Source organism: Trachurus japonicus, chromosome 1, assembly GCF_045865225.1.
Source record: "Trachurus japonicus isolate A0001 chromosome 1, Traja_1.0".
Classification (NCBI taxonomy): Eukaryota; Metazoa; Chordata; class Actinopteri; order Carangiformes; family Carangidae; genus Trachurus; species Trachurus japonicus.
Window position 1 is genome coordinate 27,890,823 of NC_140907.1, and position 21,252 is coordinate 27,912,074.

Here is a 21,252-nt window from a genome sequence, read left to right on the forward strand (position 1 = left end):
TATTATTTGAAATGTTTTTTTTGTTTGTTTTTGTTGTTGTGCATTTGTTTCAAAGATATGTTGCTAAAGTTCGCAAAGTGCAAAAGAATAAACCAGTAATTGTCCCTTTCTCTATTTTACTGCATGCATGGAGTCATTTGCAACTTTTTAAGAGGCTCTGGCTTTTTAAATTAACATAATTTTTTTTAATCTTGTCAAATATAGCTCCTCTGAGATTTATTTTAATTTCCCCCTTGAGACTTTGAGGTTGAATCCAAACATCAAAATCCTGTGATGCATGCACATCAGGTATGAGGTATTTCAAACAGTGGAAAGAAATATTGAGTCCTAGAATATACTGCATGAAAAAGCTTTTTTATTACAAGAGAAATATAAAAGATAAAAGCATTGTTGGCGTCATATAGGCTTGTCACAGCACAAAAGCACCACTGACACAATAACCAATATGAAAACTGGAGAAAAAGAGACAGAAAGAGTATGGGATAATATAATCAATCATGTCGGACCAGAAAAAAAAAGAAAAACACCAGCAGCACTGAGAACAGAGCCACAATCACAGAGCGTCTATAAACAATGTACAGAGGGTCCATGAAGGCGTCATGGAGATTTTCATATAAAACCACAGAGCTCTATACAAAGTCAGGTGGGCACTGCATGTCTGAACAAGACACAGGTTATAACCAAGACGACGAGACAGACACACGTCAAATCCTCAAATATACTTCCTTTCAAAAGTGGCCAAACCTCGTCTGTGGAGCTATGGACGATAAAAAATAAAATAAAAAAAACCTCCAGGAGACAGTAAACTCAACCGTTGTGTTTGTCCCGGAGGCTCCAAGTAAACGCTGAGAGAACAAAATACTGAAAGATACCGCAGAATACATCTGAAGGGTTTTCTTTCCAAACTCGGAGATCCACAGTGTGACAAATGTAATTCCCAGCCAGCTGTGACAGTGGATTTGTTCTGATGGTAAATTACCACTCCCTGCTGAGGAGAGAAAAACTAAACTGCAACCAAGGCTTTGTGTTGCCTTCAGGGTATTTGTCATCTGCAGTGTGTATGTGTGTGTTTGTTTTGTTTTTTTGGTCAGATGCCTTAAAAATAATAAATGGATTTTGGTTGAATTTTGGCGTTTTGAGATTAGATTATTTGTTTTTTTGTTTTTTGGTGCATTCATGTGTTGGCGTGTAAAAGCTGTATATGCTTATTTTTGACGAATGAATGCTAAATTTGAAATAAAAGTAGTTTGACCAGCTTTGGCGGCAGCTGCTGTAGATTTGATCTACATCAGTGTTTTTCTTACCTTTGCCTAATAGGTTAAAATAGGTTCTGTTTGTCTGTCTACATGATCTGTAAAGAGCGCAACATTGGAAATTATTAGTTTTTTGTTTTGATCTGAATCTAGGACATTTTTAAAATGACTTCTCAACATTGTGAGATAAGGCAGTTTTTTTCACTTACTCATTTTATCATGAAGATCTGCACGTAGGCCAGTTGAAAAAAGGGGGGGGGGGGATCTTATACATTACTTTAGTCATTGTTTTGATGCTAGTCTAATTGAAACATTCTGTCATGTTCTTTGCAGCCTTGATTATGATATGCTTTCTAGTTATTGTTATAACCTTTAAACACATTTTCTGCCACAATATGTGCAGTGGGTTTCTGTCACTTCTTTGAGACTGCCTTTAAGGGATAGTTCAACATTTTTGGCAAATTGGCCCATTGCCATAATTCCTATAGTTTAAGGAGTAGGTTTGTTACCTTTAATTGTCGGTGCAAGCAGTTTTGCATGAATTTACCTCTAAAACAACTGCGTCTCGTAACATTACGTTACTATCTCATAGCGTGGTGAATGTGCAGGTCACAACTTGTCCACCAGAGCGTTTTGGAGTTGTTGGATTGTGTATTTGATGAGTTTGATGAGGGAAACCAAGAAATCCCATTAGCCTTCGTAGCGTAGCTCTGAGCAGCTTGTGGCTCTGCTCCGCCGTTCTAAAAATAGCTTGCACCGACAATTAAAGGTAACAAACCTACTGCTAAGACTATAGGGATTATGGAAATGGGCCAATTTGCCAAAATGTGGAACTATCCCTTTAAAGGTCCTGTTTGGTTATTCTATAAATATCATTACCCATATGTAAAGCTTGCAGAAAACTTTTTTTGGGGTTGGCTGCTGCCCTACTTGGGGTTGTTGTTGAGTGAGCGAGTGAAGCCTCCATGTGGAGCGATGCCGCTTCCATTAGCATTAAAGAAATCAGCTTCACAGCTATTTGATGGTTTTCGTTGCAGCAGACAGCAGCTGAACGGCAGCTTTAGTACAGTAGGTGGCTGAATGTGGCTTCACGGGGAGTTTAAAGCCCAAATGATCCAAATCCTGAGAGACAGACAGCAGTGAGAAGATGTTGAACAGGAGCAGAGGTTGTTTTTAACAAATTGGTTTGTACACCTTTTAAATACGAAGACGGTTTGACCTTTTTGGTCCTGTAGCCACATTTATCACACAACACAAGCTCGTCCCATAATATACCGTGTGCCTGCCACCACATACAGTTTAACACTTAAAGAATACATACATATTCAAATGTTTTTTTGTTGTCGTTTCTTTTTTTAACGTGTTCAAGGTACATGCGTTCACGTGTAAACATAGACTCAGCCGATTGGAGGCTTTGGATTCATGGGAGTCATATAGTATTAGAGGATACATACGAACTCACGCACACACACACACACGCGCACGCACACACACACCTGAGATGCCTTAATATTGGGCCAGATTGTTCAACAATACTATAGCTTCAGTTTCCTTTCAAGTGTGAGACGTATATATATATATATGGTAGTAGTGTGCTATCAGTTGCGGCAGTAGGTCAGTCTTCTGGCAGTGCTGAGTCAGACAGTGTTTTTTTTTTTGTTTTGTTTTGTTTTTTCTTCCCTCCTCTGAGGTTCAACCATGTAGCTTTGACAAACTATCAAATGGGTCCCACTCGTTAAGGATGGAGATGATGGAGATAATCAGCTAACACTATGAGCACATCACAGGAAAATATATTGATGATGAAGTCAAACATATATCGTTATGTCATTGATAAATATACTATATACTGTATAAACCGTACTGATGACATCTTCACTTACTAAACCTATAATCAACAACAGTAAACTATTAGAATTCAGTAAATATTCTCCATAATCTACTGAGCAGAGCTTGGTAAAGGTGGAAGCACACGGGTAAAGTCTTCGAGACTGAAACCATGAATGTCTGTACGTTCAACATAATTAATAAATAAATAAATAATGAATAAAAGATCACTCTATAGTCATGCTTGATTTGGAAATCACAGTAAATCACCGACTGAAGCAACCAACCGCTGTTGAAACTATATTATCGTGTACTACAGTGTAAATAGCACAACTAATAACAATAACAGTGATAACACTATCTAGAGCTCTGAATTGCAATAGTAAATTACTGATGTCGCAACCTCTTAAATATGATCAAACCACATGACATTGTCTGTTAATGATGACGATGATGATGATGATGATGATGATGATGATGCTTTAAATAATACCCTAACAACTAATTATGATAGTCAAGTGAGCTAATTGTAAACATTGTCTTCCTCTTGACAATAAGACAATGCCCCTCAATTCAGCTTCTAAACACTGAATCTGGACGTGCACCACAAAGAGAGAGAAAGAGATCTCCAAAAATAGCTATTTAACCCCTGATTGTTGGTGTGACACCAAGTTTCTGCAAATAAATATATGAATTAATAAATACAGTAACATAAAACTGAAATGAACTGACTAAAAAAAGCTGTGTCCCATTTCACAGGCTGCTTCCCTTGGAAGTCCAGATTCATCACAACGGGGCGACAGGGCAGTTTCAGTGCGAGGTCTCCTCCTCCAAATGCAGCCTTCGGTGTTTTTTTCTCTTTTTTTTTCTTTACAGCTTGAAATACACAACCGGTGTTTGCTTTGTCACTCTCAAGTGTCCTACAATCTATTGCATGCCGGTCAATTGCTTAATGGTGCGTTCAGATGCCCTCGTCAACCCGTTAAGACGAGGAAATGTCACATAACCACATCGTATGTATGAGGTATTTCACTTCAGGTGGTCATGAGTCACCAAGCCGGTGCAGTGTGTAAATAATAAATGGGGTGTAATTTCAACTGGGTGGTGATTTACTCACTAAAAATCTCTCCAGCTGCCTGGTATTGATAAAAGCTGATACGCTCTGCTCAGTTACTATTATAATATTTCCAAGCAATAGCAGTGAGCAGTCGCTGCAACGTTTCCCCCCTGGGCTTTGACTCACAGGCTGCCCCTTAACCCTCTGATGGGTGGAGCCTGTTGCGGCTGTATGTAATCTTAAAAATTAAATCCTAACAAAAAAAAAGATGCTTGAATTGTTCAAAGATAAGGCAGCTGAGGGCTTTTTTTTAATTTTTTTTTTAGTACAAATGCAAATCCGGCTTTACCCATAAATAAACTATTAGTGATGTTACTGTAAGTAAGTGTATGTTAATAAAACAGAATTTCACATTGCTGTTTTGTTAATTTACCATCATTACAGAAAGCTTCTTAGCCGTCTGTAATCAAATAATGGCTGCCAGGCGTACACTTCCAACAAGGCTGGAAATGATGGCAAACAGACGTTGTTGCAGATAAACGGAAGCGATGTGCACATGTTAAAGTTAGATTAAGATATCAAGCTCCAGTATTACCGCTGGTTTGATTTCTGGGTGATAAAACATCAACATGTTTGACTTGCTGAGTTGACGAGGAGCACTTGAATGCAGCATTGAGTTTTGGTATCTGTGAGGTCGGACTGTATCATTTGGGGAAGAGGTACATGGTCACCCAACTAGCCTCCAAATGAGGCAGCCCCTGAATTTGAACACAGCTCACATCATCTCATTGAAGTCGCTCGAAAAAAACCACAGGAGCTACTCCCTGTGAGGTCAGCGCTGATGTCATCTGGAGGTCTGGACCTGATTGGGCGGCTGGGCATAGAGGTACTTCCAGATGGCGTAGTAGTGTATGGCTGCTCCCATGGCTACAAAGAGGTGCCAAATGGCGTGAGCGAATGGGACGATGCCGTCGCTTTTGAAGAAGACCATCCCCAGACAGTAGCAGGCCCCGCCCACCAGGAGCTCACACAGCCCCGCCTGCTCCGGCTGCGAAGAGGCAGAGAGTTTATTAGACTTAATAAACTCACAGACATTAAAATAAAGACAAGTCAAAACAACACTCACCATTGAGAGGATGACCAGGGCCGGAAAAACTCCCATCACCGTGTAGCAGATCAGCTCCATGACCTTATACCTGACACGGAAGAATATTTAAACACCACTGTAGCAGTGTGTGACCAAACAATCTCAGCTCAAAGGTCACTTACTGGCTTTCTCTGAGCTTTCCACCATGTTTCATGTGGTCTACATCTAGTTAGCAGCCCAGTTAGTCCTGATCTCTTGCATGATTACATGAAGTGTTGGGAAAGTTCACTTTCTACATAAACTAGTTCAAAGTTAAGTTCACAAATTTTAAAATGAGAATAGTTCATAGTTCTTATTTTGTTAACACTTTATTTGACGCCTATCTCTATAACGCATTATAACCATACATTATAATGAGTTATAGGCCTACTGTAGTTACAGCACTGTATAACTATGATTATAAACACTCATAAATTATCATAAGACTTTATAACAATAAGCATAACACATCATAGAGCATTTTATAAGGTCAAGTATAATAGAGTTATAATGTTCTATTATTGTGTTATACTTATTGTTATAAAGCCTTGTGATAATTTATGAATGTTTATAATCATAGTTATACACGGTTATAAGCCACTTATAACACATTATAACTTATAATGCATTATCGATGCGGAAATTGTCAGCAAAATACTAAGTATGTAGTACTGTAGTATTATGTTGAACTATTCCTTTAAAACAAATAAAAATTTGAATGACAAAAAAAGAAAATGTGGTCAAGTCTTGTGACCAAGTCCGGTCATGAGTACCACAACACTACAGAGTGGTGATGAAGACCATGGTTTGCAACTTTAAGGCCATAAAAAGCTAGTAAGTGAACCATTGAGTTGAGATTAGTATGTAACAATATTGATTAGATGAATATGTGAGCTGACCTCTCGTGGAAGAAGAAGACGTAGGTGGTACCGAAAGAGGCCATGACCCACACCAGCCAGCGCATGTGACACGCCCAGGGACCCAGTTCACGCAGGTTCAGCCTGGTAACAGGGAAACCATGAATACAAACATATACACACACATACTCAGCTGCATTTGTGTAAACACACTCATACTGAACAGGCTGGTTGTTTACCAAGGGGCGTAGGAGGCAGCAATGAAGAAATAGATCACCATCCTGTCACACATGTGGAAACAGTGCTCCACAGACCTGAAGAGAGAGACCAAACCGCCTCAGGACCACTGAGTGACACTGTTTATACATGGAGCATCAGTGTCTTTTACATGTCTGAGACTATTATGGGATGCAGAGGGATGCACATTCGCTCCAGAGACAAAGACAAACAGCATCCACAACCTGAGAGGTTTAGTTTCTGTGCTCTGCTACTGTATGTTTTAACTATAACATATATAACCTGCAGTACAAATAACATGTGTGTCTCTGTGTGTGTGTGTCTCTATTTGTGTGTGTGTGTACCGTAGGTGGCTCTTCTTCCAGGCCACAGTGTGAAACAGCGTGGAGATGATGAAGAGCGAGCTGAGCCCCGCCCCGTACACCCAGGCCGACACCCGCTCCCATTGGTCCTCGGACTGGAAGTGCAACAACGAGCTGCCCAGCAGGCTGGGGATTATCCATAACTACATCCAATCATAACAGAAACCAAACATGAGACAAACACATCAACTAAAAAAAAACAAAAAAACATGTGTATGATGTGCTGTGTGTGTGTGTGGTCTGAGAAAAAATATACAGCATAGTTTCATTTTACTGTTATGTAATGATGTTGTTTTCACAGAGTGTGCCATTTCATCTTTGTCAGGATAATGATCACTTTCTGTGGTCTCTGTATGTGTGTGTGTGTGTGTGTGCGTGTGCGTGTGTGTGTGTGTATGTGAATTCACCGCATGCGTGGCACAGTTGGCAGCATGCTCATACTCTGTGGGCTGGTATCTCTTGTTAGGAGGAACGCGGTTGTTCATAAACCTGGGAAATGTCATAAAAAACACAAATGCAACTTTATATATTCAACAGCATCTTAATGATTTTAAAAAAAAAGAGAGAAACAGAAAAACTGATGATGACTGTGGGTTTTGGACAGTTGGTGAGATAAAAACACGACATCTGAAGACGTTAGGAAAGTGTGACAGGCATTTTCTAACATTTTCTCATCATTTTTTTTGACAAAATGACAGATTAATAAACAAAACAACTGATAATAAAAACAATCTACTGATCTGAAATAAAAGGCAACAATAAAAATAGGTATTACATCCACCCACAGCTCTGAAAACAGTGGAAGATAAAACATATTTCACATTATTATTGATTTCTCTTCATCTATTCAATCAGTTTTCTTCCTCTTAGCGTCTTAACGTCCCAACGAGTTGAACATCTTTTACATTTGTATCCGTTCGTATCTCTGTGTGCTGCTCATGAAATTTCACCCCACCCTGTCCCTTTGCTTAGCAACGCTAGATCATGCTTCAACTTGTTGCCATGGTTCCTGTTGCCTGGCAACAGCGGGTAACCACGGACCGACTGAACCAGAGGTTTTGTCCTGATGATCTTTTTTCCATAAACGATTCACGTGTCTACAGATGCGTCTGCACACACACACACACACACAGACACACGGATCATGTGTTAACTTAGATCTCTTCTTCTTTCCAACAGAAACACTTTGCACAAAAAAACCCCAAACAAACACAGATCAGCTCAGGAGGTAGCTCTCCATCCAGTGATGTCACTGTTGTCATGGAAACGAGCGAGGGGGATACCACACCAGAAAACTCCTGGTTTTCTTTCATCTTTCTTCCCTCATCTCTTCCATCTCTCTCCTCTCTCCTCGCTGCCTCCTGATGATCGAATTAACATGCAGGACGTCGGCAAACGGACGAAGACGTCCACGCAGACAGACAAAACACAGACACACACACATGCATACACACACACACACATAAAACCACAACCCCTCCCTATTTTTATGCTGCATCTTGCAGAACCAGATTTCATAAGAGACCTAGATTTTGTGATGTCTCTATCTCTTTCACATACACACACACACACACACACACACACACACACACACACACACACACTGCTCTAAGAGTGGAGGGGCTCACAATGAAAAAGGGACTCCCTTCAGAGGAAACACAACTCAAATTAAATATTAATTTACATAAATCTAGACCGCCGTGACTCAGATAGATTTGACAGATTTCTAAACTTGAACATGTCCGTGCCAACGTTCATCCACGGGGCTGTGTGTGCATGTATGTGGCATCCCATTAGGGAAGGGAAATAAAACACAAAAAAACATTCAGAGGCTGTCACATTCAAAACGAAATGTTCACATTTACACACACACACACACACACACACACGCTGCCTGCAGCTATTTGTAAAATCAGCAGTTTCAGTATCAGCAGCAGCGTGATATCGGCCGTCAGACGACTCCACTGGCTCCACGCTGGAGATAAAACTAGAGACAAAAACACAAAATCCAGCTCACATGCTGACAATAATGCGACAGAGATCTTGACGACCCGTGCCTCATCCTTCCTCTCTCTCTCCCTCTCTCTCCTCCTTTCCTTTCCTTTCCTTAAGCAGCTGTTTTCAAAGTGACGTTCATCCAGAGCTATTAATACTGGCTGACCCAGCCCAGAAACACACCGTCCTGTCCCCAATAACAGGCTCCCTCCTCGCCCTGTATCCAACGCTGGCCTCGGCTCACACACCGTCTGTCTCGCTGACTTCTCTCTCTCTCTCTCTCTCTGTCTCTCTGTCTCTCTCTCTCTCGCTCCTCGGTGTGTGTGTCAGCGCCAGGGCCCAGCAGGCTTGGCCGGGTCATTAATGACTTTATCAAGCTGGCTGATAATTAGCGGGCCAGAGGCCAGGCAGAGAGAGAGGAGTGGACAGAGAGGAGCAGAGCTGCCGAGACGTCACCATAACTCCTACTACTACAACCACCACAACAACAACAGCAGGACGGACAGAAGGAAGTCTCTCCCTCCGCCCCGCCTCTCTCTGTGGTCTCACTGAACCATGAAGACCACCACAACCTCAGTCCAGTTAATGGTCAGCATGAATTAATATTAAAGCCTATACGACTGGACTGCACTGCATGGTCACACACACACACACACACACACACGACAGTCCTGCTCTGTGTGTGCAAAGAGTACAGGAAGTACATCCAGTAATGCACTGTAACGCATCATTAAACACACAAAAATGGTTCTGTGGCTTTGTTATATCACAACAAAACCAAATAAACGTGGGTTGAAAAATAAGTGGCGGGCAATTTATTTATTTTTTAACTGTGAAAACACCTGTTAGTTGTAGATTCATATGGAAGTTTATAAAGAAAGATCACTAATTGATTTAAAGACATAAAACAACAATAACAAGTTTGCCTTTTATAGATTGGTTTGTCTGACCAACAGTTCAAAACACTATATTTTAAATTAAAATGTAACATCTGTAGAATATTTTTAATTAAGTGATTGATTGATTATTACTCAATTCATTGTTAATTTTCTCTCCGTTCTCATGTAAAGCTGTGGATGAATAAAGAAACAAACTATAAGGAAATGTTCCAGCAAACCAACCAGTAAATAAAATCACATCCCGTCTTCTTGATTTGCTACTGTAGTTTCTTTCTTTTCTTTTTTTTTTTTACTGGACGGGTCAGAAAGTAGTAGCCGTCCTGCAGGACAACTCATATCATGTCAAATGAAAAGGGCACTGTGATAATTTGTCCACAACAGCCTCAGTCTCTACTGTAGCATAACAACACAGTGAGCTCACACATGCAGTCCTTCCTTTTTTTGTGACTAACAGAAAATATAAAGCAACTTTGCATTTTTAACAGCAAAAATCATAATAAATATGACAGGTGCCACCTCTAAAAATGTAAGAATGCTGTTTTTTCTCTGTTTTTACATTGCTGTAAATTGAATATCTACAGGTTTCTGAACTGTGGGTGAGAAAAAACATAACAAAATGTGATGGACACATGTCCTGTTGTCAGTTTATCAGTAAGCTATGGTCTTTTAGTCTGCTGTTTGACCTCCTCTTCCCACCCAGAGCCACCACCACCACCACGGCACGACAACCTGAAATGGCTTTAACATGCAAGTCCACATGTAGTATAGGCTACAGAGAGACTGAGGAGGAGGACGGTGACTGAGGATGTGTGTTTGCGAGGCCTACTGTGTCTCAAAAGGACAGTACACAGAGGAAAAGAGGAGGCAAGAAGAGACAGCAAGATGATGAGGAGGAGGAGGAAGAGGAAGAGGAGGAGGAGGAGAGAAGTGGCAGGTTTGTGTTATTCTCAAAAATTGCTTGTCAAGCGAATAAACCCTGTGCAAAAAGATTATAATTATTAAACATTGACATTTTTATATCTGAATTATTTGAACAGATAATTCCCAAAGCCTGTCAGCATCCTCCTCCTCCTCATTAACATCATCACTATCAGGCAGCAGGATGAGACATATTTTCTATTTATCTGCTATCATTTCTGCTTCTATTTTCGTCTCATGCTCCTATATATATATTAAAAAAAAACCGGATAGAAACATGGTGACCTACCTTACAAGATTCATTTACAGTGGGAATAAGCAACAGTTGACGGCAGACAGGCGGACAGGAGGACGGTGGACGGACGGACGGACGGACGGCTGAAGCCTGAATCCTCCTCTCGGACTGTGGAGCGAAGAACCGTCGCGATCTGATCAGTTCAGTTCAGCTCAGATCGGAACGGAACGGCCAGACCGAACGGAACGTAACGTAATGGAACGGAACGGAACGGAACGTAGCGTAACGTAGCGTGAGGATTCGACCACCACCGCCGCCGCTGCTGCTGCTGCTGATGCTGCTGCTGTTTCATTGGGAAAAACGTCGTCGTCGTGTCGTCATCGCCGCCGTCTCCCCTGTTGGGTTATCCTCATCTCAAGCGCAGCAGACACCGGGAGACGGACGCATCCCGGTGGCCGACTCCAGAGGGTCCAGGTCCGGGAGGAGGAGGAGGGGGGTCCGGGGGGGGTGGGTCGGTCGGTCTCTGTGGAAACGGCCGGTTCTCCTGCACGGTCAGTTAGGTGATGTGGTGGTCACTCTCTCTCTCTCTCTCTCCCTCCCTCTTTCTCTCTTCACCTCCTCATCACGACTCGGTAAAGGAGGGTTGTTGTTGTTGTTGTTGTTGTTGTTTTTATCATCATTTGATCACTGATGTGATGACCGGTGAGGCTCGTGCAGGCAGAGATGCTCTGACTGGCCCCCACAGCGCGTGCAGCTCCCGGTTCAGCCTCTAGGTGGAGGAGATGATGCTGATGATGGTGATGCTGTTACTGCTGTTGCTGCTGGTGATGATGCTGATGGTGGTGATGATGGTGGTATCAGACGATGACGATGGTTGTGTTTTATTATTGTGTCAGAGGCTAGATCGATATCAGAAGTCAGAAGCCTGTTTCTACCTGAAGACCTTCTTCAAACATGAATGAATTTCTCTTATTCAGAAGCTGTTACCGGGATTTTGTTGCAAACACACACAACCTTTAATAATAAAAGTGAGAAAAAAAAACTTCCCAGTGTTTTCACTTAACTTGGTTCTTTGTTCAACAAATAGATTTTAAGTTTTGATTACAACAAAACTGAAAAAGGATTGCTAAATTAATTGTAGCCTATCAGTTGAAATAAGCTAAGATGTCAGCTGCTGAATCTTTCCTCTCTGTTGTATGTTCATTTAACTGTTTAATACATTTTTCCTACAAATATTATTGTTTTACATAACAGTTTAGATGTTTTTTCATAATGCTACATAACCTATAAAAAACAATAACGTTAAAAAAAGAGAGATAAGATTTACTGTACTTTTGGCTTTTTATTGACTTTTTTGTAATTAGGTTTTTAAGGTATTTTTATGACTGTAGATGTTTAAACCTGTCATGTTTTTAAAAATTGCTCAGACGTGAGCCTGCGTGGAAGAACAACCACAGGTGCAACAACATGTACAGCTGCTAAACGAAGAAACTCAGTCTGCTGATGAAGTTCCACAACGACCCCAAGTACAATTTCAGTTTCCAAGCTCGAGGATTAAGGTTGTTAAAACACACACACAATGAACAGAGTTTTGTCGAGTACTTTTACAGCAATCATTAATCATTTATTAAAGGCATATTATGACCAGCATAAGCTTTAAAAGAGTACTGCAGCATTTCATCCTGATTAATATAAATCTTTTGCTTTAAGCTTTCAGCTCAGACTGAACAGACTGATATAACTCATTAAGTACCGGTGTTTGCAGACCTGCGGTCAGTCCCTCTGTCTGACAGTGTTGACAACAGGCTCCGCAAAGAGCTTCAGAGGGAATTTACAAACACTGTTTGACCCGAGTCTGATCGTTTAACCTGTATAGAAAATATAAAAAAACCTGATTAAAATATTGCAGAGAAGCTTTGTGTGATAAGGCAGCGCTTTCCTTCATATCTCCAGAAGCTACTATACTTTGGGTGATTTAACGTAAACTTCAGTTCAGACTATCTTCAGGCCTTTCATGGAAGACTCCAGACTCTGAAAAGAGAGAAAGCGAAACACTCAAAAACAGGAATATATCATGTCAACAGGATATAAGACATCAATACATCAATTTATCATCTGCATTATTTGCAGTGTGTCTATTACCTTGACATCCCAGATGCCCATTCCTCCATCCATGCCTGTGGTGCAGAACTTGGTGCACTGGTTCCTTCCTCCGTCCAGCACCGAGATTTGGCTGAAAAACATTTTCAGAAGAGTCAGACTCTGTGTGTAAAGCTGCTTATATTTGAACCATAGACTGTAAAAAAAAGAATTTGAACATAGATGGTGATGATGCATATCCTTAAAGGGATAGTTCACCCAAAATAGTCCTCCATGCCTTCTCGGAGTTACGGGGGGGGGGGGGGGGGGGGGTCCGCGCAGCAGTATTTGTCCATATAATGGTTGTGAACGGAGCACACTTTTCTTCGTCCAAAAAGACACACCAAAAAACATCCAAATACCTCCATAACGCTCGTCTGTAATGTCCCTCTTGTATTGAAGCCCCGACATGAGAAATTGTTCCGCCGGTCAGTGCAAATCACGCGAGATTTGCACGGACGCAGGAAGAGCAGTGAAATGAGACACTGGGAGCTTCCGCTACAAACAAGCTCAAAATATAGACTTGTTTAATTTTTTTCGGAACAATTTCTCATGTCGGGGCTTCAATACAAGAGGGACATTACAGACGAGCAGTATGGAGGTATTTGGATGTTTTTTGGTGTGTCTTTTTGGACGAAGAAAAGTGAGCCCCGTTTGCTACCGTCATATGGACAAATACTGCTGCGCGGACCCCCCCGTAACTCCGAGAAGGCACGGAGGACTCTGAAACTTCTCCCAGCCCTTAGTCGACATGAGACATGACATGAAATTTGAATTTTTGGTGAACTATTCCTTTAAATAGGAAACGATGACACATGCAGGATAAAGAGGCTCTGGGCTGATTTGCCTGTAGAGCAGCGGTAACAGAGTGATGATGATGATGATGATGATAGTTGCTTCCTCTGCCTACCTGATGCTGTTCTTGTGCAGCGTGTTCAGGTCCTTCTCGGTGCTCTGGGTCTCGGAGGCCCGGCGGTCCAGGTTCTGGAAACGTTCCCTGGCGCTGATGCCCTTCTGGGCCGCCTGCTTGGGAACGTCCAGCTTGCCACCGAAGGTCAAGCTACCCTTGGCGCTGTCGTACACAAACAGCATCGGGTAACAGTCGTGGCCCTGGAAGAACACAGAAACTTATAATTAAGATGATAATTATTTTTATTTGATGATTCACTTTGATGGAAGCACGCCACAACAAGACTCTATCCAGGGACACTGCAGTCACATGGCTGAACCTCCGTTAGGAAGACACATTGAAGACTTACTGTATATACCCTCATATTAAATGGTAATATCTGAATCTGAATGTTGTTGTCGTTAAACATGAACACTGAGCTTTTTAAATATCTGTGATGAACACTGCTGATTGTAATATAACGAGTGTCACAAGTGTCTTTTTGACTGGAACATAACATTGCAGGTGTTTTCTTTGCACTGACGTTGTTTCTTTGTGTCATTGTTATGACTTTTTTCTTAATGTGTGTAACTTGTCCTGATTGTGTGTTTTTCATTTCTACTCTAAAACTGAATTGAACTTGAACTGAACTTTACTGATGCTTTTTCCTTCAGAAACCATATACCCCCTACTGATCCAATTAAATATTGGTATTAGATATGGATAAAAACAAATAAGACACTTGGCAAAAAAAACTGATATCTGAGTCTGATTTGTGTCTTTTATTGACTTGATTTGTCAACACCCAAACCAGATGACAGACACACAAAGTTAATAAATGTGAATAGAGAAGAAGATTTGGTAACCCTTTAATTTACAGGCTGCTAATTACGGGATAATGTCAAGAAATAGCCTAGAAATAACGGCCAATTTCATAGTAAAGTTGAGAAATACAGCCAACATGGCCTTTCCCAAAAAATGTAAAGTATGAAAAGCATGTGTAATCTTTTGCCTTTATGAAAAACATGACAGTACTATGAAATCGATCATTATTTCTAGGCTATTTCTTGACATTACTAGGCAATTACTTGTTATTTCTTGACATCATCATGTAATTATCATGTAATTAGTGGCCTGTAAATTAAATTGTTACCGAAGATTTATGAAGAGCTGAATGTGTGAAACACTGGATGTGTGCTGATACTCACAGCTGCCACTAAGCTGTTCTCAGTAATGAAGGTGACACACAGAAGAGGAAGTGTTTCAGAGCTCAGACTGTTCACCCTGTGGAAACATAACAAAGGTCAGTGCTCACACACACACACACTCGTACACACACACACACACACACACACAGGTATGCAGCCACACCCCTCCCTCCTCTCTCTTACGTGCCGGTCTTGCCTCCCTCTGCGACGGACAGAGTGGAGTCGTGGGAGGTCCAGGCCAGGCGGCTGCCGGAGTGTGAGAAGCACACGCTGTGCACCCAGCCGCCCCCACCTCCTCCCGAACTCTGGTCTGCAGCTCCGGACCCTCCAGATTCAAACAACATCTCCCCAAACGGCATCTTGCTGCCCCAGGGGGTGGGGCCAGGCTTCTCCTCCACCTCCTTAATGTAGGCTGAGAACACCCTGCAAGGGAGGAGGGGGTGGAGATGTTTAGTAAGATAAAAGTTGCTGCTTCAGTTATTGGTAATTGCTTTTAAATTAGTTTATGTATATATAACCATAATCATTATTCTAGTGTTGTATTGTACAATATTACTTTCAGTATATGGTATGTTTCCCTTCGTGTGTGTTCAGTGTCTTTATGACTTTGCAGGAGATGCACTTTAAAGCAGAAGTAAGCGGAATGTTTGTGTTAATATAAGTCTTAAATAGTTATATCTTCCGACAGCAATCACTTATATAGAGTGTTTTGTCTGAAACACGGGTCTGTCAGTCACTCTGCTCTGCTGTAAGCTGAGGAGAAAACTTTCCTTGTCTCCTATAACCTTTATCCAATGAGGAGAGAGAACGGCATAAAGGGACGGTCCTCTCTGTGTGCAGCCAAGGGATGCGCGTGAATGTGGTGACGTAGGGACGAGGGCGGGGACTGCTAACTCCATCGGCTGACAAGAAGTTAGCCAAAACAACCGGATCGCTTACTTCTGCTTTAATTTCATTGTTGTGGAAATGACAATGACAATAAAATATCTATCTATCTATCTATCTATCTATCTATCTATCTATCTATCTATCTATCTATCTATCTATCTATCTATCTATCTATCTATCTATCTATCCTATTCTATATTTCAATGCCCTTTGTATGACGAAATGAGACAGTCCTTGTTTGAGAGAGCCCAGATGAAGAATCCAGACTTATTCTTGATGTTTGAGCATTATATGTTGTGTTGTTTTTTTTAAGGAGGAGATCTATGCACTGGCTAGATTCATTGATAAAGCCTGCACATTGAGACAGAAAACATTATTTCCCACATAAAATCATAAATTACTGTTTGTTGTTCTGTATATCTTGGAAGCTTGTTTGTTTTTTTTGCTTTGTTTTTCTCCTGTCTTTTCTTTTATCTTTATTTTATTTTATGACGCACTAGCCATTATTGAATGTACTGTATGTATTTAAAGGGTTAGTGTCCTATAAGCCTGTGTGTTGGTTGGGCACAAAAAATGTGCATGACACTCAAATCAAACAAACCAATCAATCATTCATGGTCATCAAGATGCTAGTTTGGGGTTAAGGTTTTGATGTAAGTTTGTATTTATGATGATAATATTTAGTCTCTAGAGTTAAAACTGACTATTGGGTGTAGATATAAATCCATAGGACACAATTTAACTCCTTTAATATAAGTAAAATCTCAACAAAGAGAAAAGAGGAGGGAGATTGATACCTGCATTTGAAGTCACAGGATCCAGCGGCCAGGAGGACGTTGTTGGGATGCCAGTCCAGACTGAGGATGGTGGAGCGGATTGGCTTCTTGATGTGCTTACACACCCACCTGTAGAAAACCACACAGCATGTTAGCACCCCCTCCCCAACACACACAAACACACATTATGGTTCATCATGAAGAAGACGACCCTCCTCCGAGACCCTCACCAGTCGTTTTCCTGCTCAAAGTAGCAGATGGAGATGAGGCGAGAGCCGCTGCCCACCGCAAACTTGTTCTCCTTTGGTGACCACTTGACGCAGCGAGCAGCGCGGTTGATCCTGAGGATGACCAGGGTGGGCTTCCAGGCGCCCTCTTTGAGGGTCCAAACGTAGGCGTTACGGTCGGCTCCACAGGTAACGATACGGTTACTGTCTGGAGCCCAGTCAATACCTGCAGGAGGAAAAACACTCTTCATGTTTATATTCATAAGGATCATTAGAGTTAATACATTTAATATTTTTACATTTACATATTTTTCTACTTTTTTTTACCTAGTATGCTTCAATGCAATTGTAAAACCAAAGTTCCCATGTGTAGGATAAATAAACAGTCTTATATCTTATTTAAGAGACATTTTTGCATTCATTTTTATTTGTGTTTTATTTTGGTGAGCTTCCTAAAAGAGAGGAAGTGAGGCAATACGCAATTGCCTCACTTCGACATCTGTTTGACTTGTTAGGTGATCAGGATCAGAAGCACAAACTATTTTGACTGTGTCGTGCCGTGTTTAAGTGTATGTATTGGTTGATTGGGTTTTTGGGTTTGGAAAGAGAAAGGTTACTACATACACTGCATGAATACAGTCTGTGTAAATGTGCTTTATTGGGTTTTTTTTAAAGACACAAAATCAGTTAAATCACTAAAACAGTTTCACAGCTAATTATCTAAGAGAGTAAAGTAAACTGCATTATTACAAAGTGAGACTAACTTAGCTTAACCAGTAGTAGTGACTCCAGGTAGAAACTGAACCAGACACCTATTTCACTACAGTCATTTCAGCACTAAATAAGCCTGAACCTGTGGTGGTTTCTGATTTGAATTTTGTTCTGTTAAAACAAAAGTGGTAGCAGAGTTTATAGGTGGCTTTAAATCTGCTGGATGGAGGATTTTATTACATTTGGAAGTTCCCCTTTTTCTCTTTGTGCTAAGCTGAGCTGCTTTTAATGGCGTCATCAATCCTCTTATCTCACTCTCAACGAGAAGATAAATGAGTGTGTTCCCAAAAACGTCAAATAATTCTTTTTAAATCCCCATATTTGTTCATTAGACAGATTTACTTGGTCAGGACAGTTGGGAATGAAAAGCACAGTGGATTTTGTTCTGAAACTATTTAGTATTTGTCTGTGGAACATTGATATTAAAGTTATTATGACAGTAAATCACTCTGAGTCTCACCTGTCACCTGCCCATTATGCTCCTTCAGCTCATGAATCTTGGTCCACTTGGTCCCATCCTTCTTGTAGATGTGGACGTCATGGTTGTTGGGGCAGAGGGCGATCTCTGCAGCACAAGAAACACAAGGAAACCCACTCGCTCAAAACAGGAACAATCGGTGCGAATCAGTTCAACATGATAAAGGGGAAACTGGTCAGTGAGAGGACAAAGTGCGGCGTGGTGTGAGACTGATGGGAGACGTTCATGACGGGACGATAGAGGTGGAGTGTAACGCAGAACAGCTGACTTGGTGCATGAGAAGAGAGAAAACTGGAGAGAAATACAGAATGTATCTGCCTGCAGGCGGCTCGCAGACACATGGTATCTTTAAATAGATAATGTGCAAGAACTGCGACCTTCCTTCCCGTAATGTTGTAGCTGCACTGGTTGTAGTCAGCGGATGAGTCAGAAGCAGCAGCGTTTCTCTGAGAGCAGCAGTGTGGGTGTTTCTTTCTTTTTTTCTCTTTTTTTTTTGTTATCTCAGTGCAACATGAACAAACTGAAGAGTTCCTCTGTGAGTTGAGCGAAACTACAACTGTATGAGTATGTATGACTCCACCACAGCCGCTTTTGCCCAGAAACCAAAGCAAAACAGCCAAATATGGCATTAGTTTCCTGCAGCTAACGGAGCACAAGAGCCTCTCTGAAAGGCCCCCGAGCGCCACCCTCACTGTTACAGGAAACAGGAAATACCTTCTCCCCACCTGGGAGCCAATCACAACCCTCCGTCTATTACAGCAGTTGTTCTTTGGCACAGACGCTTGAGTTGAAGCAAGATGTTCCATGATGCCTGTGTGTGTTTTTTAAAACACGGTGCAGTTTTTGGACATGAGGAGACCCAGTGAAGCCGCTGCAGTACAAGGTATAGACCGGGGAGGCGACCAATCGGAGACGAGCGAGCAGACTTACGGGTCCGATCTTTGTTCCAGGCATGGCAGCTAATTGGTTCCAGCAGGAAACTGTGGTACGCCATGGCCCAATCAGATGGTAGAAACAGACCAGGAAGTCGGGGCGCGGAGAATGTTCAGTCAGGTCTAGAAAAACAGAAGTCACAATAAAGTTTAAACAAGGAAGAAGTGAAAAGTGAAAAGAAAAAGAAAAAAAAGTCACAAGTTTTAACAAAAATGTACACAATTGTTGATCAGAGTTGATCCCATGGCGACTTGAGGCAAATACAGCCCCGGCATCAGCTGACTGAACGCTGAGCAGCATACTCAGCTTATCTCATTCAGGTTGTGTTAATGAAATCCAGACTTTCAGAAACATGAGAGGAATGATGCAGGTCAAGGGTAACACACATACACACACACAGACACACACACACATCCCCCTCAAACAAACTGCAACCTTCACAGTTAAGAGCACACAACCAGGAAATCACACACACACATCCATCAGTTACTTCACTCCACAAAAACTACATTTCATTTCTCATGATAAACATCCACATCTCTGGGCTCTGCCTGCCTGTTGCACACTAACTACTTCTTCCTGAAAATGCACTACACTACTAAAGTGTGTGAGTGTGTGTGCGTGCGTGTGAGAGTGACATGCCTAAACATACTCAGTCAACTGTTAAATATTTTCTAGGCTACTTACCCTGAGGGCACGGCAGAGATGAATGGGTGAGGAGCAGCAGCAGAGATGGACAGAGTGAGAAAGAGAGAGATAGAGGGAGGTAGAGGAAGCTGGCAGATCAAATAAAAGACGAGGGTGCTGCTCAGCTCGCGGACTCTGGCCAGTCAACGCGAACGCCAACGACAGAGTGAGCTCAGGAAGAGAGGAGCTGAGGCGAAGAGAGGGAGGAGAGGTCAGAGGGGGAAGTGGAGGAGGGTACAGTGAAGCTCTGGGGAACAGGAAGTTAATACAGAGTAGGAAAAGATCACGGGTGTCACCCTACCTAAAAAATGTGAGGGATTAAACTTTATAACTTTTTTTTGTTTGTTTGGGGGGTTTTTTTTAAAAGAGAGGAAAAAGAAAAGTTTTGCTCTCTTCAGTGAAACTAGGGAGGGAGGAGCAAGAGCACAATACAATGTTCTGCAAAAAGGAGGAGGTATAAACTGAGGGGGGAGGCAAAAAAAAAACTTATGAAGCATGAAAGACAGAAAAGAAGGGGGAGGGACACACGGCCACTTCTGCATAAAGAAAGAGGAAGAAGAAAAAGGGGGAGGGAAGAAATGTAAACTGCAAAAGGAGGTGGAGGGAGAGGAGAGGAGAGGTGGGAGGGGTGGGGTCGGTTGGTGGGTGGGTTTAGTCTGTCAGGGGGAGGAAGAAATACTTGATTATACAGTGTGTGTGCGTGTGTTTTTGGTCATTTTTTCACAGTTTAAGGAGTCCAAATCTACAAACTCACAACTTTTTGGGCTTTTCCAGAAACATTACGTCACATTTTTCTTCTTCAACTTCACCTCAGCAGTGGATGCACTGCAAAAACTCAAAATCTTTCCAAGAATATTTGTCTTATTTCTTGTCAAAATGTCTAATTTCTAGTCAAAACTAATCTCTTTCCACTTAAAATAAGACTCATCACCTAAAAATTAACTTGTTTTTAGATAATTTTCACTTGTTTCAAACACATTTTTATTTGAAATAAGTAGAAAAATCTGCCAGTGAAAGCAAATTGAGCTTGTAAGAAAGAAAAACTTGCTCCACTATCAGATTTTTCTACTTATTTCAAGTGAGAATATGCTTGAAAGAAGTAAAACGTGTCTAAAAACAAGCTACTTTTTATGTGATGAGTCTCTTATTTTAAGTATAATGAGATTTGTTTTGACTAGAAATTACATTTTTGACTAGAAATTAGACAAATATTCTTGGTAAGATTTTGAGTTTTTGCAGTGTGGACGTTGTTTTGATGTGTGGAAACTGTTCTGACATTATTTCAGGCAACCTTAATGTTTAAAAATCAAACTTCATATAACCTCATAGTGGATACAGTGTGTAACTGTTTTTACTCTCTGTTTCAGTGGCAGATTATAAGGAGCTACAATTGAGGTTTTAATTGTATTGAATCAAGGCCATCAGAGAGGCTTTAATTCAATACATCCCACTCACTTTATTATTTTACACTTCTCTGTTAAGGAGACGGA

The 21,252-nt window shown here is 41.3% G+C and overlaps 2 protein-coding genes across 4 annotated transcripts; both read right to left on the minus strand.

Moving 5' to 3' along the window:
- Positions 1-3,952: 3,952 nt before the first annotated feature.
- LOC146992093 (monocyte to macrophage differentiation factor 2) lies at positions 3,953-11,217 on the minus strand. Of its 3 annotated transcripts, XM_085783654.1 has the most exons (7): positions 10,821-11,217; positions 7,127-7,208; positions 6,702-6,862; positions 6,360-6,434; positions 6,163-6,264; positions 5,264-5,333; positions 3,953-5,185 (listed from the first exon to the last, which is right to left on the minus strand). In XM_085783654.1, exons 1-7 carry the CDS (start codon positions 10,832-10,834, stop codon positions 4,982-4,984), a joined length of 708 nt encoding a protein of 235 aa, XP_085639780.1. In that variant the 5' UTR covers positions 10,835-11,217; the 3' UTR covers positions 3,953-4,981. The 3 variants fall into 3 exon arrangements, with proteins under 3 accessions (XP_085639780.1, XP_085639796.1, XP_085639788.1); XM_085783670.1 differs by lacking the exon at positions 6,360-6,434 and having other exon boundaries at positions 4,747-5,185; positions 10,821-10,960; XM_085783662.1 differs by lacking the exon at positions 10,821-11,217 and having other exon boundaries at positions 4,747-5,185; positions 7,127-7,222.
- A 1,434-nt stretch (positions 11,218-12,651) lies between these two features.
- On the minus strand, positions 12,652-19,930 carry LOC146992094 (actin-related protein 2/3 complex subunit 1B-B-like). Its single transcript, XM_085783683.1, has 10 exons — positions 19,763-19,930; positions 19,073-19,197; positions 18,125-18,229; positions 16,897-17,119; positions 16,688-16,795; positions 15,186-15,425; positions 15,003-15,078; positions 13,816-14,015; positions 12,909-12,999; positions 12,652-12,797 (listed from the first exon to the last, which is right to left on the minus strand). Exons 2-10 carry the CDS (start codon positions 19,134-19,136, stop codon positions 12,759-12,761), a joined length of 1,146 nt encoding a protein of 381 aa, XP_085639809.1. The 5' UTR covers positions 19,137-19,197; positions 19,763-19,930; the 3' UTR covers positions 12,652-12,758.
- Between the last annotated feature and the right edge of the window lie 1,322 nt (positions 19,931-21,252).